At 40.2% G+C, this 27,518-nt stretch overlaps 1 protein-coding gene across 3 annotated transcripts in view; it reads left to right on the top strand.

Moving 5' to 3' along the window:
* Positions 1-27,518, top strand: part of COL15A1 (collagen type XV alpha 1 chain) — a 118,187-nt gene that overhangs the window by 76,465 nt on the left and 14,204 nt on the right. For all 3 annotated transcript variants that reach the window (XM_058831388.1, XM_058831390.1, XM_058831389.1), the window contains 14 exons: positions 399-461; positions 1,370-1,405; positions 1,500-1,583; positions 7,836-7,901; positions 9,712-9,747; positions 12,281-12,343; positions 14,314-14,391; positions 14,511-14,546; positions 19,148-19,201; positions 19,282-19,341; positions 21,193-21,261; positions 21,613-21,654; positions 23,995-24,040; positions 24,781-24,870. In XM_058831388.1, the coding sequence (XP_058687371.1) occupies positions 399-461; positions 1,370-1,405; positions 1,500-1,583; positions 7,836-7,901; positions 9,712-9,747; positions 12,281-12,343; positions 14,314-14,391; positions 14,511-14,546; positions 19,148-19,201; positions 19,282-19,341; positions 21,193-21,261; positions 21,613-21,654; positions 23,995-24,040; positions 24,781-24,870 (823 nt within the window). The remainder of the gene's footprint in view (positions 1-398; positions 462-1,369; positions 1,406-1,499; positions 1,584-7,835; positions 7,902-9,711; positions 9,748-12,280; positions 12,344-14,313; positions 14,392-14,510; positions 14,547-19,147; positions 19,202-19,281; positions 19,342-21,192; positions 21,262-21,612; positions 21,655-23,994; positions 24,041-24,780; positions 24,871-27,518) is intronic.

Genomic DNA, 27,518 nt, shown 5'->3' on the forward strand with positions numbered 1-27,518 from the left:
AGCAGGGGTTGTTTTTTGCCCCGCTTACTGACTCCTGTCTGCACCCAGTGCCAATGTCTACATCCCTTCTCTTCCTCCAGCTTGAGAGTCACCCAACTGAAGGAAATAACTCATCAGATGTTTTTTGGGGGAAAGCAATGAAATTCACCCTTTTGCTAAGCAGGGGTGGAGGCAGCAAAAAACGATTGAAGCTGCAGGGGGGAACAAAAGCCTGCTCTGGAGAAGGGGAAAGAGCAGAAGGAGTGGGGAGAGCAGATGACTAATGAGATAATGAGCCTCCCCCAGACCTGCCCACCAGCCCGTTCAGAACTGTATTGTGTCCCTCCCCAATGGCAGCCTCCTGCTTGTATGAAACTGGATGCAGTTGAGAGAGAATAACACTATGGTTTTTGTGGCAGGGGATGCCAGGCACAGACGGAAAATCAGGCTTTCCTGGCATTGCTGGGCATCCTGGAGAAGTGGTGAGTAGGGTTATCATAATCTGTGACCACCTAACACACACACTGGCTCCCAAACCTAACTGTTAAGGATCAGTAGGATCAGCACTTGCTAGCAGAGTGCAAAGAGCTGGGGCTGGGTTTGTCCTGCTTAACCTGGAGCAGTTACCTCTGACAAAAAACACAGGAGCAGTGTACCTTACCCATGCCTCCCTCATCAGCCAGAAAAGATACAGGCATCTCTAGAGGCTAGTTCTGATTCCTCAATACTCCTTCTGCTTTTAATTATTCAGAAATCAGCTCTGCCTTTAGTCAGAGGAAAGCCAGCAGGCTCATAGGTGATACGTATTTCTCACGCTTAAGACCCTCAAGGATTACAGCGTGCTTTGCTTGGGAAGTCCCACAGCTCGTCCTCTGGCGCCTTCCTCTCACTTGTGCCAGACAAAGTGTCTGCATTTCCAGCACAGGGAGTTTCTACAGAGGGGCTGATCAAGCTTAGAAATAAGCTGCCTGAAGGATAACAGTTTAGCTCCCCTGTCTTCTCCCATCTGGTCCCCTGGGAAGTCCACAACTGATGTGGCTGATGCTGGAAAAGGACTGCACAGTCAGGGATGGCTGATTTCAGTGCAGTGAAAGAAAGGTTCACTGGATTAATTCCCAGCTAGTGAAATATTTTGTGCCCATTTGCTTCTAGTAGTCTGTGAACTCTGTCAAAAGTTCTGGGAAATACTTTTAAATACTTTTAAACATCAAACCCTCAGAAGATCTGAGTTGAAACTAGTTGGCCCCAAGTGTGTTTTGAGAGAGCTGGGGATTGATCCTTTTGTACATGCAATTCACTGCTGTGCTTTTTTATGAAGCAAGGGAGAGCACATTTCATAATTCCCCCTTTTAAATCACTCTAGGCTCATTTTTTCCTTTTATCACTGCAGGGTCCGAAAGGAGAGAAAGGTGACCCAGGACCTCGGGTGAGATTGTGTGGATTTCGTTCTTTTTCGAAAAACCTGTGTGAAATGTGGCACTTAGTATATGGGTTTTCCACATGTAATGCTTTTGAAACAGGGTGAACCAGGACAGGATGGGAACAGTATTGTGGGACCACCTGGACCACCAGGACCACCGGGACCAGTCATAGCAATACCTGAGGTAAGTGTGTACATCAAGCACTGAGGTCTGTAACTCCCCTTACAGAGAAGAAGGCAAAAGTGGTTAACACACTGGCCCTTCTGCTGCTCACATTCAGGTCATTAGTCTATTCCTCAAAACAAAAGAATCTCAATATGTCTCTGTATCAAATGGATTTGTTTTGAAAAGATTAGATTGGAAGAAAGTGGGTAAAGAGCTTACCTAGAAGAATTGTGAGGTTATATTGAGTATCTCGGACAAACCCTCTACGTGATTCTGCGCGGTTGTGAGCATCAAATAAAAATCAACAGAGAAATACAAAACTAGGGATGTTTAACAAAGCAAAGCAACTGGGGCACAGTATGTGGGAAGGAGTCCTGACAGTTTCCTGACAGTTGTCCACTATACAAACCAGAGCATTGACTCTGGAAGCTACAAGGGGTAAAATAGTAGAAGCCCATAAAAACTTTCCAGTATGCTTCAGATGCAGGTATATTTTCAGTTTTGCTGTGCGTGCATCAGCCCTTGCAAAAACAGTACTGTTAGCACTAATGAAGGCTGGAGATTAGGATGAATCCCCCTTGGAGGTGACAACAAAAATCTTAGTAGCTGGCTTGGTATGACATAAAGATCTGGAGGAACTGTGAGTGACTGCAGGAAACTTCACCTCTGAGAGGTGGAGGTGCCTGAAACAGACATGTCCATAGGAATGCATATAAGGGCAGTAAGAAGTGTTATATAATTGCAAGAAGAGAAAATGCCCAGCTGAGAAATCTGCGTTAAAGGGAGCTTGGTGCCACTTAGGCTTTTGCTAGCAATAGCAAGTATAGCATTAATTTGCATCCCATAAGCCACATCACCCGTCCCAGCAGAAGTGTTTTTTCTCTTTACTGAATTTCCTGGGAATCCATGCAGAATACTAGGATCTTGGATCCTGAGTCTTGGATGAGCAGAATTATAGATTCATAGAAATGTTGGCTGTGTGAAGATCTTGTTCGAAGTCCTGCTCATAGTAGGACTGTCAGCAGCTCTACACTTTATCACAATTCTGTTGGAGTTTCTGGGGAACTGCTCAATAGTTGTGATAGACATGCTGATGTAAAATTCATGTTCTTTCTCACAGCCCTGCCATGGTGTCACTGTGGGACCTTAACTCTTATCAGTGACTAAACAGCTCTGTTTGCAGTAGAAACAAACCTCAATGTGTTGATACACAAAACCTCATTGTACATTAAACCTTATTAATACTTGAAAAAAACACCATGAGAGCATTAGAGGGAGGACAGTACATACAAAGAACATAAAAAGATTATTTAAGGTGACATAAACTAATGACACTTGTTTGCTGGAGGCTGCATGGCTCCCTTCATGCACTAGTCACAGTCCACACATCTGTCAAACATGTAGCTATGTCTGAGGAAACCTAAAGTGCATCCTCTCAATCCTCCAGACCCTTTGCATGAACTACTTTTACCATGTATTACAAAAATGTATAGAGCCTGGTAGAATCTGTATTGCATTAGGTGTATTGCAAATCAATACAGAAACCCATTTCCTTCTCTAAGTACTTTTGGATTTTAGAAGCAAGCTCTTTTTAAAAATTGAGAGCATTTATGGCTTTTACATACATACACTTTTTTTACATACATTTGTACTACATTTGTAGTATAGGTGTTCTGGGGAGGTACAGCAAGAGCCGTCACATCCTCTGTATTGTTAATCAGAAGATTCCTCAGAGGACTCGGTGTACTGGATTTTAATACAGTTAATTAAACATGTGTGGAAGTATTTGTATGTATTTTTATGTATGACATTGAATTCTTCCTATCTCACAAACGTTTGTGTAAGAACAGGACATTTGTTTGCAATAAGTTTGCTGAGATAGACATTAAATTATCCAAGTGCGTTTTGTTGACTCAGTCTCCCATCTTTCATAGTAAGCTTCAAATATGGAAAAGAACTATTGCAAGCAGACCTATCAATTCAGCTGGAATTGCAGAACTAAAATAAATAACACTGCCAGCTGTTGTAATGTGGATATTGGCTTGATGTGGGTAGAGATCAGTGATCTGAGTGAACCACAGGGCACTTGGAGAGATTACTGTCCAGGTCAGGGTCATTCATTTAACCATTGTATAGCCAAAAACAATACTTCTTGGGCTACAGAAATCCAATGGAATGATCCATCAGGTTTGGAAGGAAGTTTCCCTAAGAAGGGCTGTGTGACTGTAACTAAACTGGCTTTAGGATGTTTGACAAAAATAAAAGCAAATAAAGAGTCACTGCAGTTTCAGCACTGTTGAAATATTTAGAGCTGACATGGACAGCTGTGATAGCTTATTGATTGAGCAGCACTGAAAAGCAGACCTTGGTGTCCTTCTCATTTCACCTGGTCTCTACGTGAATGGAGGGGATTTGGTTCCTTCAAGAACCACTTCCCATACCATGAAAATACGTGTTAGGGTAAAACTGAGGTCTGCGGTTGAACCTATCCATTTCCAGGCTTCTGCTGTTCCCCCCAACAGTGTGGATCTCAGAGGCTTCCTGTCCTTTCTGCCTCCTCTGTTGCCTCCTGTGATTGATCAGGAAGCCTGCTCTGACCCGTCATGATTTGAAAAATACAGTGTCCCTCTGTTTGCTGCTGTTTGATATTCCAAAATGCTAAAATCAGTATTTCTCATCCTATATTGGCTACTTCACTCTTTCAGAGCATAGTCACTGATACTCAGTGCATTTTCATGAATGCCAAACAGAAAACCGTATTTGTTGCTATAATTTTATCACACAAATTTAGCTTGGTATTGTACAGAAGTAATTTTGAATAGAGAAATGTTATTGGATTTAAATTTCAAACTTTTAAACCTTTATCTTTGGCTGCCACTACTCACCCATAGTTCAGATACAAGAAACAAAAGTCACAAAGAAAAATGAATGTTGAGGGTGTAAAGCTGATATCAAGATTTTGTTCACTCCGTTCTTTCTATAATTCTAACAAGGCCATATTCATGCCTTTTGGATTCAAAGCTGAAGGTTTACTTAGAAACCAACCCAGAAAATCATCCTAAAACATAACAGCAAAGAAAATATGGAAAACAATGTGTCCTCACTATTGAAGTCAGCACTTTCTGAACTAATTCAGTGTGTCAATTGTTTTTATTTAAACTGTTTGCACACCCAAACCCTAAGATAAACTATATACCTGGAGGAGGTTGTGAAGAGAGCTATCTTTTCCTCTAATCATCTACCTGATCTAATCAGGTAGATTTTCCTCTAATCATCTTCTACCTTCTGTTTTCAAATCTTCTTCAGCATTATGTACAGTTTTCTGACTTCCAACCACAATTTCCATTTGCAGATCAACTGTATGCATACAATATACAACGTGCCTGATCCCAAACTCAGCAAAGCCTTTGGGATTCTTTTCACTGACTTCAATATAGTTTGGATTGAGCCCAAAAACCATGAATACTGAGTAATTCCACAATGAAAAGACCATGTAAGCCCAGGGCTCCTGGATTTCTGCCACCAGATAAAGCAGAACAATTGCAGCAGCAGGACTCCTTTATTATTGTCATTGAAGTAGCAGCCCTGTTCCTGTTCCTTTTCTGGGCTGTGTAGAACTGGAAATAGAGTGGAACCAAGGGCATCATACTACCCCTGAAGAGTGCAGCAGAGTTCATGTAGCCTGGGAGATGAAGTGCTGCCTGTAGGATCTGAACTCTATTTTCACTTGACGATTTTTTCAGTGGTTTTTGTAAAACATGAGGACAGGGAGCAGAAAGACGCACCCAGTAGAAGCAGCAAGCTTTAGCTGTATGAATTATTCAACATGACCTCAAAATACAGAAAGCTGACCATATGATATGACATATGTTGAGAGGAGAGGAGAGGAGAGGAGAGGAGAGGAGAGGAGAGGAGAGGAGAGGAGAGGAGAGGAGAGGAGAGGAGAGGAGAGGAGAGGAGAGGAGAGGAGAGGAGAGGAGAGGAGAGGAGAGGAGAGGAGAGGAGAGGAGAGGAGAGGAGAGGAGAGGAGAGGAGAGGAGAGGAGAGGAGAGGAGAGGAGAGGAGAGGAGAGGAGAGGAGAGGAGAGGAGAGGAGAGGAGAGGAGAGGAGAGGAGAGGAGAGGAGAGGAGAGGAGAGGAGAGGAGAGGAGAGGAGAGGAGAGGAGAGGAGAGGAGAGGAGAGGAGAGGAGAGGAGAGGAGAGGAGAGGAGATGTGTCATCTGGATTTGAAAAATAGTATTCACAAACTCATATAAATATTGGAAATGATCTCTGGAGGGCATATGGTCAAATCTTCTATTCAAAGTAGAGTAGTTTCAAACTCAATTCCTGGGTACTGTATTCACAACAAAAGTTGGAAAATATTGTGATCTGGTAGTGTTGATCTGCACATGTTTGCAAGCAGAAAAAGAGGCATTCAAACCTCACAAAACCTCAGTGACAATGTGTTTATTCATGTGCTAAGTAAATCCCTGTCACCTGAAGGCACACCCTGTCCTGGCCTTGTGAAATTCGGATCTTCGTTACATCAAATGGGCATATGATACTCCACACCAAGCCTTATACTGAAATGGATGGCATGGCTTGCCTGCTAAACAAATGGACCATTTCAAGCGTCCAAGGAGAATCAGGACGTACTTCTGAATCCAAAACAAGGCTGAAGTGTGAAATGGGACAATTGGAATGAAAGAAATTAAACAAAAACTGACTAAGGATATATTCTCACCTGAAACATTCACGTGGAGCAAGCATTACATATTATCTGTCTTGAGCTGTCCTGTAAGACCATGTGATACAATATTGGGAGCACCTACTTAAGCCAGAAAGTCAGCTATCTGAAACCAAAATGAAAGCCTAATTGTAACATCAGGATAAGACTCTGATGGGGAGCAGCCAACATGGATTTACTAATGGCAGTTTGCTCCTGATCAAAATCACTGCTTCTCTGTGGACAAGGGATGCACACTGAATTTGTAGACCCTGACTTTAGCAAAGCTTCTGATTCAGTCTCCCATAGCCTTGCTGTCACCAAACTGATGAGCTATGAAGTGCATAAGAGAATGAGAAAATAGGTAAAATCAGCTCTTCTGATAGACTCGGGGGGTTGTGATTGGCATTCACAAGACTGCTTCTGGAGTACTTTGTCCAGCTGTGAGATCCCCAGGACAAGAAAGACATTAACATAATGGAGCAAGCCCCATCCAGGGCTGCCAAGATGTTCAGGGGGCCAGAGCACTGAGAGAACTGGGTCTGATCAGCCTGGCAGAAAGCAGGCTAAGGAGAGTCTTTGTTTCTGTCTACAACTATATAACCAGAGGATACAGAGAACATGGGAGCAGTCTCTTCCTGCAGGTGCATGGAAAAATTATAAGATGCAACAGGCCCAAGTAGGAAAAAGGGAAATTCCAATTAAATATAAGTAATTTTTTTTTACTCTGACAATGATCAAATACTCTAACTGATTGCCTAAAACAATAATGGCATCTCCATCCTTAGAGGTGTTCAAGAACTACCTGGACAAGTGCCTGAGTGATCTGATCCATTCAGACATGCACTGAGGAGCGTTGGACCAGAGCTCCAAAGGTCCCTGTCCACCTCCATTATTATGACTCTGTAATCGAATTATGCAGAAATGCCTGGGCTAATGGGGAGCTCACCAATTCCAGGATAGGAAGCAGTATAACAGCAGTGCAGTTATGCTGTGCTCTTCAGGCATCTTGAGACCCAGGGCTGGGTAGCACAGGAGCTGCTCCACATCACTGTTCCAAGCAAGTTTCAGGCACAGCAGCGTGATCAGTCCTGACTTAGGAATCGCGGTGTGGCCCTGCATGGTGTGATGCAGACATGTCCAGAATAGAATTAAAACTTCAACTCTGCAACAGAGGATGAGTGTGCTCAGACTGATTCACCATCTTAGAATGCCAATGACATACTGGAGCATAAAACCTCCATTTGATCTTTATCTTGCCGATGAGAAATGGCTTCAGGCTGCAAAATTTGGTGTCATAGCTTTCAAATTAAAAATGTGAGTCAGTTAATTAAATTTCTGAAAGCATTCTGAGATCTTTACAGAATAAATGTAAAAGAAATTCTAGGTTTTGTTATTCCAGATGTATAAAGAAAATTAGAATTAGAGAGCCTTTTCTGTAACCTTATTTATGTTGGGGGGGTTTTCATAGTTATAAATTATATATAAATTTACATTTCTAAAAATGTGTGTGTGCCTTAGATAAACCATTTGAAATAACCTGTTTCTTAATTCCTTTTTTAGTTACTTCTCAATGACACAGAGGGAATTTTTAATTTTACCGAAATTAAAGGACTGCTTGGGCCTCCAGTGAGTATATGCTGCTTTATTAAACCCTCAGATTTGCTCGATCTTCAATGTCTCCTTTTGAGTACCAGCTAGACACAAATTTCCTATACTTGATTGTGTTTCTGTTGTCCTCAGCACCCAAACTCTGCAGAAGTACTTTCAGGCAGAACTGAGCTCTGCATGAACAAGCTACTTTTACATGTTTGTATGAAATAAAGAAATTTGCTATCTCTGATTCTAAACTATATGCTCAGAATTATAGAAATGTAGAACTGTTGAAAAAATGGAGACCAAGATTTCTTGGTCTCATTTCTTCCCTTTTTTTTCATTCTTGTTTTTCAAACCACAAAGCATTGGGATAAAAAGTATTTTGTTCAGTTCTGCTTGAGAATTCAATTAGAAATGCTAGGCTCCTGTGTATGAGTTTAGTCTCACACAAGTTATAGCTGTGAATGAAAAACTCTAGGAATTTCATGAGAGAACAACAGATGTGAAGTTCAGGTTCTCTTCTAGCTGTAAAATAGCTCAGTCAAGTACTTGAAATCCTGAATGCTTCTTGGTAACAATTTCAAACTCCTAGGACTGGATCCAAAGAGAAATCTGCCTTTTCCAAGCTGTGGAGTTTATTTAAACTTGCCCAAAAGTTTACAACATATTGCAATTCGCAAAATCTTAACCACCACAAACTAAGCAACTTACTTTACAGCTAGTTTCATTTGTGAATTCTTGTTTATGTATTTCATTTTATCTCTTTTCTTTTTGGTGAGCACAGTGATCTCCCTCACATTCAATTCTTGATGAAACAAGGAAAGTCAGAATGTTCGTAGCCAATAGCAGAATTTCACTCTACATAGCTTAAGTTTGCAAAAACTTTGTATCTTATTATTACAGCTGTCCCAAAACAAATATTTACTGAATCTGTCATTGAACTGGGAAGAAGGGCATTAGCTCCAGCAGCAGCTTGTAACCTTTTTCTGCTAGCCTAGCATGGCTCTTTACCACTTGTTACACCATAGGACAATTTCATGTTATTGTGGCTGCATCCAGCCATGCTTGTGGTAAAACAGTTTTCTCGGAAGAGTACTTTCATGTATTTCCCAAAGACCTGGTTCTCCTAATCCCTGGACATAATAGAATGCCAAGATAATATGTGTCCCCTTGTGTGAGCTCTGCCACAGGTAATTCAAACTTTTGTTTTGTGATAAATGTTAGAGTCACATTTCCACAAAAGAAAAGCAGGTCCTGTAGTTGAGGAGCAGTTGGAGTGAGAAAGATTTGAACCTCAGCCTCAAAGCTCTAACCCTAGTCAGGAAAGAGGTGCAGTCTCACAGTGGGTAGGGAAATAGACATCCTGCTGATCTAAACCAGAATTAAAGTGTCTCTCTGGAGTTACCACATCAGGGCAATCTTAAATGTGCCCAGTACAAATCCCAACCTGTGATTCTATTCACAACCTATTACACACTCTGTTTTCTATCCAAAGACATCCAGGACCAGGATGGGAAAGGTAGGCGGCTACTGTGGGTACTGTGGTATCTGGAAAAGATTCAAAGGAGACTGAACTATGGTAACATGCCTTTGATATGTAGAAAATGTCATCCTTTTTCAGTCTTTCTGGATCTCTGTCTCACCAGTTTTTGAAAGTAAATGCTAAATTAGAAGCATAGGGCATTGTGGAGGATTCACACCTTTACCATCAACTGAATGAAGTTCTTAATTCAGCAGCAGATGAGCTGACGTTCACAAATCACACAATACATGAAAAATGCATACTGTGTTTTGGGAGTCTGTAATACGTGTTTGTAAGGGTGTGAGTTTTTTGATTTTGCAGGGGCCAGATGGCAAGCCAGGTCTACCAGGATTTCCTGTAAGTATCAATTGCCTAGGATTTAAAAGCATTTCCTAGGATTTTAAAATATTTTTCAATATAGTTTAATATTTATTAATATGTATATTGTACACAATTTGAATGAAGTCTAATAAATTTTCATGTAGAACACTGCAGGTTTTAGGAAGTTACCAACCGAGTTAGAAATTTATTCTGTCGGAAGCAAAGTATACTCTGACATGTTTATCTCAGTGTCAGTTCTGTAGTTTAAATTGGGGTGTAAGTAATGGAAAATTGCTACCTAAGGAAAGACCTATGCCATATAGGAGAAATAAATGAAACAAATGGATTTCTAAAAGTTATCTGCATGTGTATATGTGTGATGGTTTGGTTAACTGTGTTATTCCTCAGGCTTTTTTTCACCACTACAGAATAAAAGAAAGCCCTATAAGATGTACCCTTTTTATTTTATCCTTTAGGAAATATTTATGATCTGTTTATAATAACATGCCAGGGCTACCATGTAAGCATTTCACAACCATATCAATAGGTGCCTTTTGCTATATTACCTACCTATTGTGCTCAAACTGCCACATAAACATGTATAAACAACTTCATTAACAACTTAGACACAGGACTTGGAGGGATGCCAAGTTTGCAGATGATACAAAATTGGGAGGAGCTGTTAACTCCCTCCAAGGCAGAAAGAGTCTGCAGATACCGACATAAATCAGAGGGCTGAAGCATCACCAGCTGTTATATGTTCAACAAGGGAAAGTGCCAGATTCTGCACCTGGAATGGAGTCACCCTGGTTGTGTTTGTAGAACAAGGAATGAGATGCTGGAGAGCAGTGCCAGGGAAAGAGACCTGGAGGTCCTGGTTGGTGGCAAGTTGCATATGAGTCAGCAGTGCCCTGGCAGCCAGGAGGGTCAGGAGTGTCCTGGGGTGCATCAGGCACAGCATCACCAGCTGGGCAAGGGAGGGGATTGTCCTGCTCTGCTCTGCACTGCTGCAGCCTCACCTCCACTGCTGGGGGCAGCTTTGGGTGCCACAGTGTAAGAAAGACATTAAACTGTTAGAGAGTGTCCAAAAGAGGGCTGTGAGGATGCTGAAGGCCTTTGAGGGGAAGGCCTGTATGAGGAGCAGCTGAGGTCACTTGGGCTGTTCAGCCTGGAGGAGACTGAGGGGAGACCTCACTGCAGTTACACCCTCCTTGTGAGGGAAAGAGGAGGGGCAGACACTGATCTCTCTTGTTCTCAGCGACAGCACTCGAGGGAATGGCCTGAAGTTGTTTCAGGGGAGGTTTAGGTTGGATATTAGGAAAAGGTTCCTCACCCACAGGTTTGTTGGGCAGTGGCACAGGCTCCCCAGGGAAGTGGTTACAGCACTAGCATGACAGAGTTCAAGGAGTATTTGGACAATGCTCTCAGGCACATGGTGTGACTCTTGGGGTGACCTGGACAGAGCCAAGAGCTGGACTTTGATGATCCTTGCAGGTCTCTTCTAACTCAGAATATTCTGTGATTCTGTGATTATTTGGCTTATGACTTCAGAAAGTATTGTTCTAATTATTGTATTCATATTCAGTGTAATGTGGTGGAATTACTTTCTCTTGTTATAGTTGTTCTACAGTTCAGAACATTCATATGGTCTCAGGATCCTTTGTCTATTGCCTGAGAACAATTAAGGAGAAAGCTGGGAAGGCTCACAAAAGATGTTAACAAAATGCTGGCAAATTACCCAAAATTGTACAGAAGGTTGCTTGCTAAGTCATGGGTTTTGTGGACTGCATAGAAAACCAAGGAAAGGGGGGGGAAATCTCCTTAAAAATATATTTAATTTGAAAAAGTGCTGATAACATTTAGAAAATTATATCATGAATTCTTGGTCTCTGTCCTTTATAGAATTTCTACAGACATGAAAATACCGTTCTTGTTCCCACCTCATGTCTTTTATTTATCTCTTGACTAATGCAGAAATTATGTAGACCTGAGTTTGGATCTTGGTGGGTAAAAAAATTGCTTTTGAATGCTCTTGGAAGATTGTAAAGTATAATTTGATATGAGGGGAACGTTTTCCCCACAAAACAGTTTAAAAAATCATCTAGTTTTAAAATAGATAAACTCTATTCCATTTATTATTTTTATTTTTATTTTATTTTTTTACATGCTGTTAAATATATACCTTCAGAAATTCTGTTGAAAATCAGTCTGGCTGTATGATCATGGAGAGAGACAGGACCAAGTACAGAAGGAATAGAGAATTTTTGGTTGAATTTCCACTTTTATTAATGTTTGCATATTTCCCTTTGTAAATGTGTGTATCATCTACACTATGATAAATATCAGGGATTTTTAATATGGTCTTTCTAAAATATTTTTCTTATGTGATATGTGGGTTAGGGAATAACTTGATTGAAAGAACAGTTTAATCTTGTAAGAATTCTTAGATTGCAACCAGAGTGATTTAAGTTCAAGTTTGGCAGTAATTTTAAATTACATTTAGTAAAATGGCCTGGTTCTATATTCTTCACAAATATCACTATGGATTTATGTACTTGTTTTTGCCTAGGGCCCTCGGGGTCCAAAGGGTGACACTGGTTTGCCTGGATCACAAGGACCTAAAGGACAACAGGTACGAGAAAATGCATAGGGGAGAGTATATGCTGAGAAATGTGTTAGATGACAAGAACTTAGTGATATTAAAAGTTTAATGATTCTAATTTTGTTAGGAATTGTGATCTTAATAAGTTCATGTGAAAAATGTATAGGTGGAATGTGAAAATTCTAAGTGACATCCCTTGATATAATGCCACCAAGAGCTAATCTTTCTGCCCCGCTCTTGAAATTCATCAGTGCAATATGCACTCATCAGGTTAAGTCTCTTTAAACATTAAACATGAAGTGACCTCTTCTTGCCAGCTGATTGCTGTGCTGACACCCTGGGATCCTATCCAAAAGCCCAAATAAAAAAAAAATCAATCTTTTCCTCTTCCTGTGCCAGAGAAGACTTTGCCTACAGAATGAAAACTGAAATTTTCAATTCCCAAAGAAAGTATAAGACTTGAGGAACTCTCTTCTTAGGATTCTTTCTCGTTTCTTCACAAAAAGTGTGTATTTTATAGCACTGTTGAGAGGTTACTAAAGACTGACTCTGCTCTTTTGTAAATACTGCAGCTCTTCCTGGCTTTTTCCCCTTCTTATCCAGCTTCAGGAAGCAGGGGAGAGGAACATCTAATATCTTGGGGATACCAAACAAGAAAAACAAAAACACTTTCTGCTTATTCTTTCTAAGCAGCTGAGCTCACTTTCTCACATAGGAAGATTTGGAAATGGTTAATTATGGTTTAAATGGGGTAGCAGATGAACAGCATTGTCATTGCTCAGAAGGAAACCTCTCAGGTCACAAATACCAATCCCTGTTTCCTGGTCTTTCACAGAATGCATTAAATGATCAAGCTCAACCTGAAAATCAGTTGGGTGATTTTTGGTTTAGGTTATGGAGGTTTTAACTTTTGCTTTTTGGTTGGTGCTTTTTTTATTTTTGCTTCTAGTGTCCACACTGGCAAGAACTCAAAGCTTTGAAAGCACTTAATTTTGGACCCACCAAAAACATAGTGATGTATCTGATGGTGCTTCTGCACTGTGAACACCAGGCTATGCTCAAGAGTGATGAAGTTTTGGAACCACAGTGAAGCTGTACAGACACCTAGGAGCATCTTACTTAAAGAATTATGAAATTCAGCCTCAGGTCCATAAATTCTCACAAAAGATAAAGTCAGTGAAGCCAATCAAGCCCCTCCAAAGTGTCTACAGGGAGGCTTCAAAGACTCACAATGGTTTAAGAACCTGTAAGAAGAATTGAGTTACAGCACTTAGAGCTCAGTGGAAGGTTTATGACTTGGACTGTCATTTTAATCAGCAATGCAATTGCTAGCTTCAAGCCAGATTTCTTCCATGAGATCTTGGGAAAGATGTTGTAGCAAGCTGCCTGAGGTAGGAAGTGGAAAGTTACAGCTGAAAGATCCAGAGTGGAAACCATGAGCTTAGAACTGAGAAGTGATAATTCGTGGTGGTGGAATAGGAATGCAGAGGGTCACAGTTTGAATGCTGGGACTTGGCCTTCATTAAAGTTAATGAGGTTGCATCATGCCAGGCACATAGAGAGAATGACTCATGCTTTCCTGATAGTAAAATCTGAACATTTGCTGCTCTGTCAAGATGGTGCATTTCAAGGATTTGCTAATCATCGAGCTGATGGTACACAAGAAGATACCAGTACCCTTCCTACCTTTGGTAGAGACCTTTCGTGAGCACAGCATGTTTCACACAGTTACTCTATGGGGAGCAATTTAAGTATTTTTTTAAAAAAATAAGAACTTACTCATCTCAGGGAGATATTTTTAGTGTACTGTATCATGTTTTAAGAAAGATCATCTTTTCTTCCCGAGAATCAAGATTCACCCTACTCATACTGATATCGCTTTATGTTTGATATCACAGCATGACTAATCTGTCATGCTTCAAACAAAAGTAATGCTGCTTTGACTTCTTCTGATTCACTGGGAATTACTTTGTAAACAGTAATTACTCTGATAATTGCAGGGTGAAAAGGGAGAACCAGGAGCTATCATTTCTGCTGATGGATCTTTAACTGAATTATTAGGAAGAAAAGGGGAGAAGGTGAGCTAAAACCTGTTGTGTTCCTTCAGAATAATTTGGTGGCCATGTTACCAGCCACCTCTGCTAGACATTGCAGGAATTCTCTTTGTGATTGCTCTCTCTGTGTCGGTCCTCAACAGGGTGAAGCTGGAATGGTGGGACCAGCAGGACCGATGGTAAGATGATTCCAAAGATGAATGTTTTCTTGGTTTTCAATTTTGCTTTGGCCTCACAGATATTAGCAGATGTAATGGTAGTTTGGTTTAGCTTTTTGTTCCTTCTGATTAGGGATGATAAGGAGTATTCATGCTTCAGGGTGATCAGTGTCCTTCAGAAAAGAGTGCATTTGTTACATATGAGGTGCTGTGAACTACTGACTTGATGCAGAGTTTAAATTCTGTTAGAACAAATGCATCTGTTCCTATCCTAAACCGACAGTGAAATATCATCAGAGCTAGCAACTCACGTGACTTATGACTCAGTGAACTGGGTTTGTTTAGCCCTGGAGATAAAAGACTGAGAGGAGCTTTAATTACTCCCTGCTGCGGCCTGAAAGGGAATCATAAAAAAAAGTCAAGTCCTTCTCAGAGGTGCACAGGCAAGAAACAAAGTTCCAGCAAGGGAAATTTCACTTAGATATAAAGACAAAAAATCATGTTACAAGTGATTAAGCACAGAAATAGGTGCCCAGAGAGATGATGAATTCTGGAACAAGGTGTTGAGTGGCATGACCTAACCTACAAGCCTAATTTTGTCTTGCAAGCAAGAGGTTGTGCAAGAGGATCTCTCTCTTTCCACCTAAATTATTCTCTTTATATGATTTACATAAAAACAGCTACTAACTGTATCAGCTCAATTTCTGTCAATGCCAGTAAATTGCAACTAGGTTGAATTCTGAGAAAGATGCGGACCAGGCAGTAGATAAAGACTATATACCAAAATCAAGACTTAGAGATCTTTCAAGAATTTGGTCTGACACTTTAGACTGAACACAAAAGGTTGTAAGAAATCACAAGAAACTATTTATAAAATAAGAACAGTTGCCCAGACTCAGCAGCATTAAGGAGCCAATTTCTTCTAGTCAAGTATTCCAAAAATCAAGGATGTCAAGGATGTTTCTTTTCTCCTGCTCTTGATGTAGCCTGGTCACTGTTGTGCCTTAGTGAATGTGAGCAGGTGTTGACACACACCAAGGTGCATAGGAGATTTTTACATCAGTTTCTCTAATCTTCAAAAGGGGCTAACAGGATGTGCTGAGTAACTGCTTTCTTAATTACTGTGTATCAAAATATCCTGAGGAGGCTATCCTAACTTACCAGAAAGGGTGTTCTCCTCCTTCTTGTATGACTGCAAGATGATCTACCTGTTCAATTTGACACAGAATAACTTTGAATGAAAGTGAACTTCAGAGATGATCTTGTGCACATCACTGCCTGGAGCTGGTCTCTTTAACTCAGGAACTTGTCAAGTGAAGTTTTCAACAACTCTTAGGATAAAAATTCCACAACCTCTCTGGGCAGCACATCCCATATGTCTGACAAACTTTGGAGTAGAAATTTTTTTCCTTGTATTTATTTGTAATTTCTCATGTTCTGGCTGGTGTTCACTGCTACTTGCTGTGCATCCTGCAGATACATCCTTTTCCTCTCAGCCCCAAACCCTGTGTTTTACATCTCCTTTTGTACTGCTATGAGATGCTTCATACACTTCAGCATTCAGACAAGAGAGTTCTTGCCATCACTGGTGGAAATGATTGCACTTCAGGAAAGTTTGGCACATGGAGCCTGTCTCAAGGCTTTGCTCAGCCAGTTCTCTTAGCACAGAACTCTTGTTTGATCATCGTTGCTAATGGAGAGATACAACTTGGTGTTGTCCCACAGAAAAAAATCCCTTTGTAGTTAGTGTGAGTCTTGTGCAGTGAAAATATACAGACTCCACTATAAGTACTGGGCCGGAGAATCTGATGCATAACTTATCAAAGGTTCTAGTGCAATGGTTCTGTTCAACGTTGCTCCAAGTGAGTCGCTGGCCCAAGAACAACTTTGAGGTAGCAGGGGACTCTGATTGCTCTTCTCTGCTCTTAGACTCATACAAAAATTTCCATAATTTAAAATCAAATCCCTAGTTATCACTCTGCTCCATTTTGAGACTTCAGCTGGGCGGAAGATAGGATCACAGGAGCTTGGAGCACAAGGAGTTACAGAGAAGTAGTAGTTTGGCAGATGAGAACAAGGGATAGTCAGAAGGTCAGTACAATTGTTAGCAAAAGCAGAAGGGGCAGACTGAATCCAGTCTCCTGCCACAAGAGAAATAAGAGCCTTTTACATGCCGGATTATGCTGTTACCTGTCAGTGAAGTTAATGGCTGCGTATCACAGAATGTGAGCACTTAGTAAGAACCTCAGTGTCAGTCTGCCCTGCCTTGGTTTGAAAAGACAGGTGTCTGCTAAGGAAGGAAAAATACTGCCTTGAAATGGAAAAACATTCCCTCCACCCCTCCCCGAATTATTATAATCTTGAAATCAAGGGGCTCTCAGGAAAATATATGGGAATAAGAATAACAGTCCTTTACTAGGAACATTAAAATAAAAAAGCAAAAAACACTGACAGAGTCAGAATACAGCCTGACACCCTGTTAGTCACAGTGTTGGTAGCAGTTTGATTTAATGGTGGCTGCAGTCCTCCTGCAGTGACAGATGTGGCTGTGTTGAAGCAGTGATCCTGTAGAAGGGTGTAGTTTTCCTCTGAAGGTCCAGTTGTGGTGTAGATGGGTCCAGTCTTCCTCTGGGAATCCAGTGGAGGAAGGCTGACTGTGGTGTTCCAGTCACAGATTATATCCAGGTAGGAATGCTTGGCTCCTCCCCCTGGGTGGAGCAGCTCACAGTGGGATGATGTAATTTTATCAGTCATGCAGTGAGACTCAATGGCCCATTAACAGAAGATATCCCCCTGGAGGGAGGATGGGTCAGGAAGAGATAAAGAATACTGCCCCAATTGGTTTTAACAGCTGGTAATAGAATACATACTTTTAGTTACATCTTGCATTGCAACCCACGACATGCCCAAATCTACTGTACTGTTGTAAACTAAATTTCCTTTTGTGTAAGCAGACTCCTGTGGCTTCCACACTTCCTTCTTTCAGTTCTAGCTGTGACTGCTGGTTTCTGTCTCAGGGAGATGCTAACACCTGCCAGATGGGGCTGGCACTTAGAGAAAATAGATTTAAAATCCCAGTTAAAGCGTAGGATCAGACACTGCTCCTTATTTAAACTAAAAAATAAGTCTGTTTCTGATCGTCCTCATTGCTGATTAAAGTTCAGATTTACATAATCTTTAAAGGCTCAGGTACCAGAGACTGAAATAGGAAAATGTTTCATAACATTTTGGATTGCTCTTTTTTTTTAACCTCATTATTTTTAACCTCATTTTTTTTAACCTCATTGTTGGATGTGGTATCATAAAAAGGTGGGTTGAATTTTGAAATATTGAAGCATAATATTGAAATTCACATCTGCCAGTTCACCAACAATCTCTTGCCTGATTGAGACACATTAACTTTCATCTCATGAGCAGAAATTACCTTCAAACAGGAAATAAAATAGAAGATTAATAAAAGTCTTACCACCTTCAAGCAATTTCTGGTGACATTAGTGAGCTTTAAATTCTGATTACAATGTTGACATTATAAACTAATATGTTCATATGGTAACTGCTTATGAATTTCAAGTCTAATCCAGTCTTCAGTAGGATAAAAATTACAACAATTATTCCATGAATTTCAGCAAGATGCTAAGAGAAATTATCGTCTTCATCAGATAAATTTTTCATGAACGTACATATCACTTTTCACTGAAATGATATCACGTGAAGGGCTAAACACACCCACTGTCCCATATAAGCAGTATCCGTGTGAGATCTACAGACAGATTATTTAACAAGTAATGCAAGAAGGAGTAGCTCAGCATTTCAGCAGACTGAAAAAAGGAAATGAAACCAGAAAGGATGACACATATGTAAAGAGCTTGTCTAGACCCTTGTGGTTTCCATGAGTTTCAGGAAGCTGACAGCAGTTGAAAGTTTGTAGATCCTCAAATTTGCTGCTTTTTGTTGATCATTTGCAGGCTGCCTAGAAGCTGCATGCTTGCAAATGCCCCGTCATAGGTCATCCATAGTCCTGGAGCCCCTTTCCCAGGCAACCTGCTTGTCATCTCTTTTAGCTGTGGCTTGTATTACTTTGTGGAGCCTGGTGAGTCAGTCAAACTTGTATAAAGAAGGAATGATCCTGTTTCAGCTATCAGCCCCATGAATCACAAACCAAGGCTGGTGAAAGGCAAGTAGAAGCCTAACACTGCATGAATTCTTAGGCTGATCCACAGACATTTCCTCACAGCGCCTGATTAAAAAATAATTAGAAAAAAAAAAGAAAAATTAAAAAAAAATTAACAAAGTATGCACCTCTAACTTCCTTTTCTTTTCCTGGCTGATGCACTTCATTTTTCTTCAATACATGGTGAGTCAGTTTTGAATTGCACACCCTACAAGGGGCTGGGAATTCAGACTTCATTTCAGATAGGTGGTCTTATCCAAACCAGAGCTGACTATTACATGCAGTCCTCAGCTTCTGAGATCACTCAGTAAACAGACAGAGTGTTCTGTACAGTCTCCACAGGCAGTCACAAACTTACTTTTAATGTAGATATAAAACTATGTCTCTTATTCTAAACAATCAAATATAGGTCAACAAAATGGGCCATAATCGCATTTTCTTTTTTGTTCAGGGACCAATAGGACCCACTGGACCCAAAGGAGAACTTGGTTTCCCAGGACGCCCAGTATGTATTATGCTCTCAAGTAAGATAAAGATAGAAAAGCTTGCTTCTGATACATACTAAATTATTTCTACTTATTTCAGGGCCGCCCAGGACTGAATGGACTCAGAGGTGTGAAAGGTGATCGAGGTGAAGCATTTAATGTAAGTTTTTTTGTATTTCAATTAGTTGAAAAATAAAATACATTAAAATATGAAGTCTGATTTATACTGATTCCTCTCAAATGATGATGGGACTAAAAAACTGAAATGTTCTAGAAATAATTGCGTTTCTGCTACTTTTCCTGTCTAGCAGCAGCCATTGAAAAGTCAGCTTCTGGGTCTGTTTTGGCAGTTCTTGCAGATACACATGGTTATATCATCAGCTCTCAGGTGTAACAGCTATGTGTGTCATTCACTGCCACCATAGCAGCTTCAAACAGCAATGGGTTTGGAATTCCAGTTCTTTTATATATATCAGGAACTTCCTGATCTGGGCCACCAGTGTGACCTCTCATGATGTGAAGATGCTCCCACAGGCTCTGAGCTTTCTGGCCCAGGTACAAAGAACACTTGAGCATACCACAAGGAAGTGGTATCTACTTTACTAACAAGGAGATACTTGCTAATACTTGCTACCTGCTACATTTGTTGTGCACATGTATCCAAAATAATAACCTCTGCACAGATGAGAGCATATCCATGCTCACCTACAACCTGTAATTGTGGAATGGCAAGTGATGAACCAAGCTCCTGTTGCTGTAAGTCTATTCTCACGAAAAGATTTCAGACAAGCTGTCTCATGACAAACATTGAGACTGGACCACACAACAGCTAGCACTGCTGAGCATAAACAATAAGCTGCAGAATAGCAGAGTAATTTGTGTGGTTGTTCTGATATCATGGGACAATCTGTGCTAGAAAAATTGGTACCCATGCCACAACAGCAGCTAATGCTATTTCATCTGATGATGATGTGAGGCAACAATGCATCAAAGATAATGCTGAAAAAAGCACAAGGATATATCACTGTGTTAGCATAAAGTCAGTATCACTGTATTTCAGTAGAGCAATTTTTGTAAACGGATTCTGTTGTAGGAAGCCTCTGGTTCTACTTTGTTCAAAATAAAAAATATGGCACACAAACTGCAAGGCACAAGTGCCTTGTCTATCTAGACAATAAATATAAGTGAGATGATATTGCTTTATTTCAGTAGCAGGGAGACTGAGAAATGGTAGGTATCTTTGCAGAATTTGTGAGTATTTAAGTATCTCCACAGTCAAAAAAGACCAGGTACTGAATGTGGCTTACACCTCTACAGGAAGATATAAATAGAAATATAGTTCCTGGAAAGTGAAAACAGACAAAATAGACAAATTTTAATTGGAAGAAAATGACAGAAAAATTACTACCCACTGACAGAAAATATGAGTAGATTTTCCTTTCCTCCATATCTTTAAACAATATTACAGTTCATTTTCTGGGTTGCCTGCCTTAACCACACAAAAGTTATTCTAGCAAGTATAACTAGATGAAGTACATCAGGCTGACAGGCTAAAGCAAACAAGCAAACAAAAGAAGCTATCTGTTCTAGTAGTCCTTCCTGGAGTGCTCAGGGAAGATAAAATCTAATGGATCTCTAATTATTGATGAGGTGACATGTGTGACCATACAGAAAGTTGCATTGATGTGGACTGAAAGGTGAACACAGCCTTGTGCCAAGTTTTCAAATTGCACAGTAAAGAGCTGACAAAGACTTTTTGTAAAAGGCAGTCACCCCTCCAGTCTAGCAGGGTTCCTCAGGTTGCTAATTAGCATGCACATATCAGCCTGACACTTGAAAATTTATGAATTTTAGTAGACTTGAGAGATCCAGATCAGTGTAGAATACCTGATTTTCCTTGCATGAGAGATACACTGTCTTTATTTTAATATCAATATGCAGTGCTTGAGGTGTTGCAGTTTGCAGTTGGGGTTTATTTTTTGCCTAATATCTTCCTTCTTTCTCTTACCAGGGCCTGCCTGGCTTGCCTGGGCCCCCAGGTCCCCCTGGACCTCCAGGACGCATACTTTATATCAAAGGAGTAAGTACAGCTGGGGATGAGTGACTGGTTTGTAGCAGAATTGTGCTGCTCTAGTAGCAGATTGCAAAAGGATACATCAAAACTGGTTTCAGCCAACACAGTTCACTGTGGGTGACCTTGGTTGTGTGCAAAGAAAAAAATCATCATAACCAAAGCCACTGTCATGGAAGAGTTTTATCCCCATGGCCTCACAGAGGGACATGATGACAGACCTGGCAGCCAGCTGGCCATTCTTTGAGGGAGGTGGTGGTTTTGTGTCCAGCCTCATCACGGCTGTTAGATCTATATGGTGAGTTACATGCTGTATCATACCTTTGCTCATTAGAATAATTTCCCTCCTGTTTTCAACAGACAGTTTTCCCAGTCCCTCCCAGGCCTCATTGCAAAATGCCAGTAAGTCACACATGCAGAATCTGCTCTTAGCAGGATGCATGGCCACGACAGAACATAACCAAAGCAGCTGTACACCTAAACACCATAACCTTGCAGCTTTTCTCCCCCTGCCTTCTGCTTTGCACCAGGGATGTGTTTTACTTGTTCTTCAGGATAACAGATTTTCAAGTGTTTAGCCATAGATGAAAACTTAGTCATGTATAAAATATATAACAGAACTAGAAACACTAGACTCTTGCTTAAAGCACTTTGATTACTTGTTTTTTCTAATACTTTTAATGCCTTTCAAAGCTTGTGTTTCCATAGTTTAGGAGTTGCTCTGGGGACCTGAATGTGTATGCATACAGGTACATATATTTTTTAGATGTATAAATACAGTCCCCATGTTATGTCTTCAGCTGTTTTTAATTTCCCTGTTCAAAATAAGAGTTGTTATGTATTTCATTGTGGCATGAAAAATGCATCAGAAAAGAAAGATCATGTTATTTATTTGGCTCTCAAATGCAATCTTTTCACATCGGATAGCAGCAGGTGAAGACCTGCCCTTGCTTTTCAAAGAGTATGATAAAGCCTTCATTACCTTCAAAGGACCTACAGTTTCACACATAATATGAAAAGAAAGGAGAAGGATTTCATATTTTCAGAACACCCTAGTGTTTGTTTACTGAATTACAGGAATTGCATTCTAGAATGAATGATGAACATAGTTCAGTCCTGGAAGTTTTCCCTAGGCCAATATGCTACTGTTAATCTGTTGGGTATGTACCTGGAAAGGACTCTGTCTTTGGGAGCCACAGTCCACCTCTGAATAGTGTTGGGTTCAAGTTCGTGGTTCTACTCTCCTGTTAAACAGTATAGTTCTGAATAATACTGTGCCCTCTCCTCCAATTTGCATTCCAGTTCCTTTTCACTTCTTTTAGAGAAACAGCCCTTGACTCCCTCTATGCTAGATACTCTTCATCACCCTAATCTCACTGCTGAAGAAAGTTGTATTCCAACTTGTGATCTTTTCTGGGAATTAATGATAAATAGTCATTTCTCTATGGCAATCTGCCATTTCTACAGTTTTGGCCTACCACCTCCACACATCATTTTTTTACCTCTTTGAATTTCTCCTTTAAATCTTCTCATTCCCAATGTTGTATAACATTGTTCTACATTGATAATATATGCCCATAACCACATATTTATTTGTCAGCCTCATCTCTGGAACCTGACTGGATGAGGCCCTAAACAACCTGCTCTAGCTGATACTCCTTTGGGCTAGACAGCCTCCAGAGATGCCTCCTTCCAGCCTCAACTCTCCTCTGATTCTCTGTGGAATGATTCAAACAAAACAAGCCTATTTTCTATGAATTTCAGATAATAATAACCACTTTTCAGAAAGGTTACAATGTGTGAAAAATAGCACTAACTTTTACATGCACAAGTAATAGAAACATGTACTTGTAAACCTCTCTTCATGCACCTGAGTGTGCTAGATAGATTTGTCCTACATTTGTGAGTAATCTCCTAAACCTATCCAAGTTTATAGATAAGAAGTCTGCTGTTCATGCCTACATAAATGAGTGTCGATAAAGAACTACAGACTGAACCCCACCAGTTTTCTTCATGGGGACTGAACTTCTGAAGGTAATGGAGCTATCCATGTGAGTAAGACTTCTGCAGGCTAATACTATAGGATTAGCCAGTTGCAGCAACTTCCATTTTTTCATACACTTGCTTAGTTTCCTACAAATAGTACTAGAAGGTACCAAGATTTCCAAGCACTATGCCACATTTCAGTGCCTGCATTGTCCCTATTTTGAAGACAGGCACAGAGGTAGGCAGCATGCCCACTGTTACAGGTAGCTGGTGTCAGAAGAGGGTAGACTAGAATAGCTTCTGTCTCCTCATTGTGGTCTCAAAGCATCGGGAGCACAGGCTAACATCAGACATAACACAGCCCTGGTCTGATGAAAAGAACTATAAACACAAGCTGTTATCTCACAGTCAAAAATCAAATCCTGCTCCCAAACACAGTGTTGTAAATTCAGAATTGTTCTTGGAGAATGAGTTTTCTGATGCTTCACTGGCACAACTGAGAGTAGGATTTGCTGATGCCTCCAAAATGCATGATGTTACCCTTTTGCTGAAAGCATGTTGCATGTCAAAGAGAGCATAATCCTCATAAAAACTTGATCAGCTAATGCTCAGACCCTGTCAAACTAGAGATAATCCCAGAGTGTTGTTATAATATTTACTAGCATGTAAACTTGCCAGGCTTTTCAGTCACACTAAGTAATGCATTTCCATTGTTTAATATTATGGATAATTTTTAATTGATTTCTTTGTCTGAAGGTGAACACTCCCTATCCTGGAAATCAAGAAGTTCTTAATGACCATGGTGGGTAATTCTTCTATTGTACCTTGGCTTAAATAGGTTCTCTTTTTTTGGTTGGGTTTTCAATACTTAAGAGCTTTTTTGCTTTTTCTTGGCTATTGTATAACTGGGGGAAGGGAAGGGAAGGGAAGGGAAGGGAAGGGAAGGGAAGGGAAGGGAAGGGAAGGGAAGGGAAGGGAAGGGAAGGGAAGGGAAGGGAAGGGAAGGGAAGGGAAGGGAAGGGAAGGGAAGGGAAGGGAAGGGAAGGGAAGGGAAGGGAAGGGAAGGGAAGGGAAGGGAAGGGAAGGGAAGGGAAGGGAAGGGAAGGGAAGGGAAGGGAAGGGAAGGGAAGGGAAGGGAAGGGAAGGGAAGGGAAGGGAATCTGGAGGTAGTAGAAGACGTGGTACGCGACAGTCATATTCAAGAACTGTTTCTGCATCTGCTCCAGTGAAATTCACAAATGGAAAAATAGAACTGGGTTTGTTCAGAGGGTCCTAGGCTGGGTGGTTAGGGAAAGTGGAGTAAAAGATTGAGTGGAGTAAAAGATTGAGTGAGAGAGAGATTGTCTTGCACATGTTGGTGTTGATAAGAGAGGACAGTCAGGCAGCCATTCAGTGATCATGAGCGAGACAGGCATAGAGGGACTGGAGCTACGTGCCCCACATATATGGAAAAATCTGCTCCCACTTTCAATGGTTTGGTTGTGACTGCTACAGTCTCTCCTGTTTTCAAGTTATCATGAGTTTGTGATGCTTTTATGGCAGGTGCTAAAGTAAACAGAGATTCCTGGGGACTGCACAGTTCAGCACACTTAAAAGGAGAAAAGGGAGACAGAGGTGCTCCAGGACCACCAGGTATACTAAATCTGTGATTTACATCCTGTGGAGAAATATATTTAACTTGAAAACAATTCAGCAAGATACTTGGATACTTATATCTGTATCCTTACCTGCCTAGAGATTTCCAGCAGTGTTCCTTGATAAACTGGCACACAGAATAGCAAAGCTCAGAATGTTATTTAAAATGTCTTCAGAAAAGATAGATTGCACATTTGTGAGCATTAGGAATGTGTTGAGTACGAGAATAGATATCAAAATGTAAGTGGCTGGTCGGAGATTTTTTGACATTTTAGAAGGACATCATGGGCACTTCTTGAGATATCATTTTGTTGTCAATTTTTCTGAGCCAATTGTGCTGAAATCCAGTGCTTCACATTTCAGGGTAGTACACCTGTGCATTCTGAGTTCAAGACAGTTCAGTTCAAGATTGTTGGTGACAATCCCACTTCTAACAGGAAGTGGAAATAGATTATTTCCATTTTGACAAATTTTTTAATATTTTCTGATTTATTTGTGAAAATCATGAAGAGTCTGTGTCCACTGAAAATACCAATTCACTAGCAATAGGAGCTTCATAAGAATTATTCCTCACCTAAATATTTGCTTTCTGTATCAAGAAGTTGATACACATTGCTAATTCTTACAAATTCAAAAAGAGTTACAGAAATATGCATATGTTTGAAAAAATTGCATTTACAAACGCTTCATTTTCTGCACATTTTTTGAAATCTCATATACTGAGATAAGGCTTTGATCAGTGCAAGAAATCATTTGAAATAGAAAATGCAGTATATTGAATTAATGTCACTACACAATACTTATAGTAATTTTTCTCTAATGCATTGAAAATAATTATATTCTCTCCATGTAATAACTATATTAACCCCCCACTATATCTATATGGATATTTCTCTCTTTGTTCCAAAGACATAATTCTGGTGACTGAAGATGATGTTTTGGTTATTTTGAAGACAACACCGGATTGTTGTAATTAAATCAATTTTCCTGTCTTGCCCTCATTAATTTTTATTCTGATCCAATATCTTAAAATAAGTGGTTAGCAATTTGCATTCATCAATAAACTTCTCAAAAGAAGAAGCAAGAAACTTTCCTTTTTCAAGAAAATAAGAACATTTTCTCTTCTGTGCTGGCTTATCCACTACAAATACATCTGTTCCTTTTCAGGTTCTGTATTGAATGCAAATTAATGTCTTAGGAGTATTTTCTTGCCTATATCTGATGGTTTCAGGTGCTTCATAAGGAGAAGATTAGAGAGGATTGTGCTTATGATTTTGCTGTAAAACTGCAGCTTACAGTAAAGGATGGCAAAAATAACACAAGAACTCTGGCTAAAATGAAAACTAAATTCACTTTTCTCCTAAAATAATAGATATTCATTCATTTTATCCAATAGATCAACTGGCTGCAATATTTTGTTCAGTGAGAAGTTGAAGCATGCTAACTAAGACCAATTCTGTTGCTGCCTTAAAAAATACTCCTGTTTGGTTTTTGCTTAATGATGTAGTTGCTAAAATATTCTTTCATACAAAGCAGTTCTCTAGTTCTCAGAGGTGTCCACATAACCATTGACAGGGGAAATTTACAAGCCGGTCATTGCATAATTAAAGCACTGGAATTTTTCAAAAAAAAATTTTCTGAGGAGAAGGTGGCAGAAGGTGACTCTTCCCACTACATTTGCTGAGTTCCAGGAACCAGAAAAGATTTTTGAACTGTGGTATTTGTCCATGTAGTGGATTTATTTTTACTTCTCACAAAATGTCACCTCTCCAACCTTAAAAACAGGGTCTATTAATTGATAACATGCAAAAATATGAAGCCAACACAAAACGTGTGAGAGAAAACTCAACAGAGATGGGCTTCGTGTACCTTATTCAGACCTAGACTCATCCTAGAAAGACCTCAGATAATGCTCAGTGTAGAGATTAATACTAAGAAGCATCTGAGAAGGACACCTGCCATTCTATTCGACCTGTCCCTTTCCTTCCCCTCACATGGATCAAGCAGATCAATTGCAGCTGCGAGCTGTAATTGGCAAGTTTGGAATAAAATCCAAACAACAGCCATAACAAGAATACATTTCTTCCCTACAATACCTGCTTGACTTAATTTTATCTGAGGTGTCACACTGGGAAATGAACCCTATGGCTGGCAGAGGGTTGGGTCCAAAGATCTCAAAAATTAATCAAAACACATTTGAAGGAAATGCATTGAACTGTTATGGAAAGCTACAAAATAGAGGTGGGGGGAGGGTCCAAATGTATACCAAACAGATAATATTTGAAGGCTTTTTGAACCTTTTGTGCTGGCTTGACAGCTTTGGCTGACCAACATTGGCAGACAACATAGGTGGTATAACCATTGAATCTGATATTGGTTTTCATTGCAGAAAAATGCCAAGGAAGAGTTATTATACAATTGGCAGTGCAGCAGCAACGCTATCTCTTGTTAGCTCTGCCACTGTCTTTGCAGGAAAATCACACATTTACTGATGGATCACCCCACTACCAGCAAAACATATGAAAAGCTTCTCTTTTACCTTAGCTTCTATCAAAGGGATTAACTTGGATGCTTCTCTTTCACTCCTATTCCCAGCTGCTATGTTTTCAGAAAACTGGGAATTTTTCATATTTGAGCCTTCTTTT

Source organism: Poecile atricapillus, chromosome 2 (genome assembly GCF_030490865.1).
Source record: "Poecile atricapillus isolate bPoeAtr1 chromosome 2, bPoeAtr1.hap1, whole genome shotgun sequence".
Classification (NCBI taxonomy): domain Eukaryota; kingdom Metazoa; phylum Chordata; class Aves; order Passeriformes; family Paridae; genus Poecile; species Poecile atricapillus.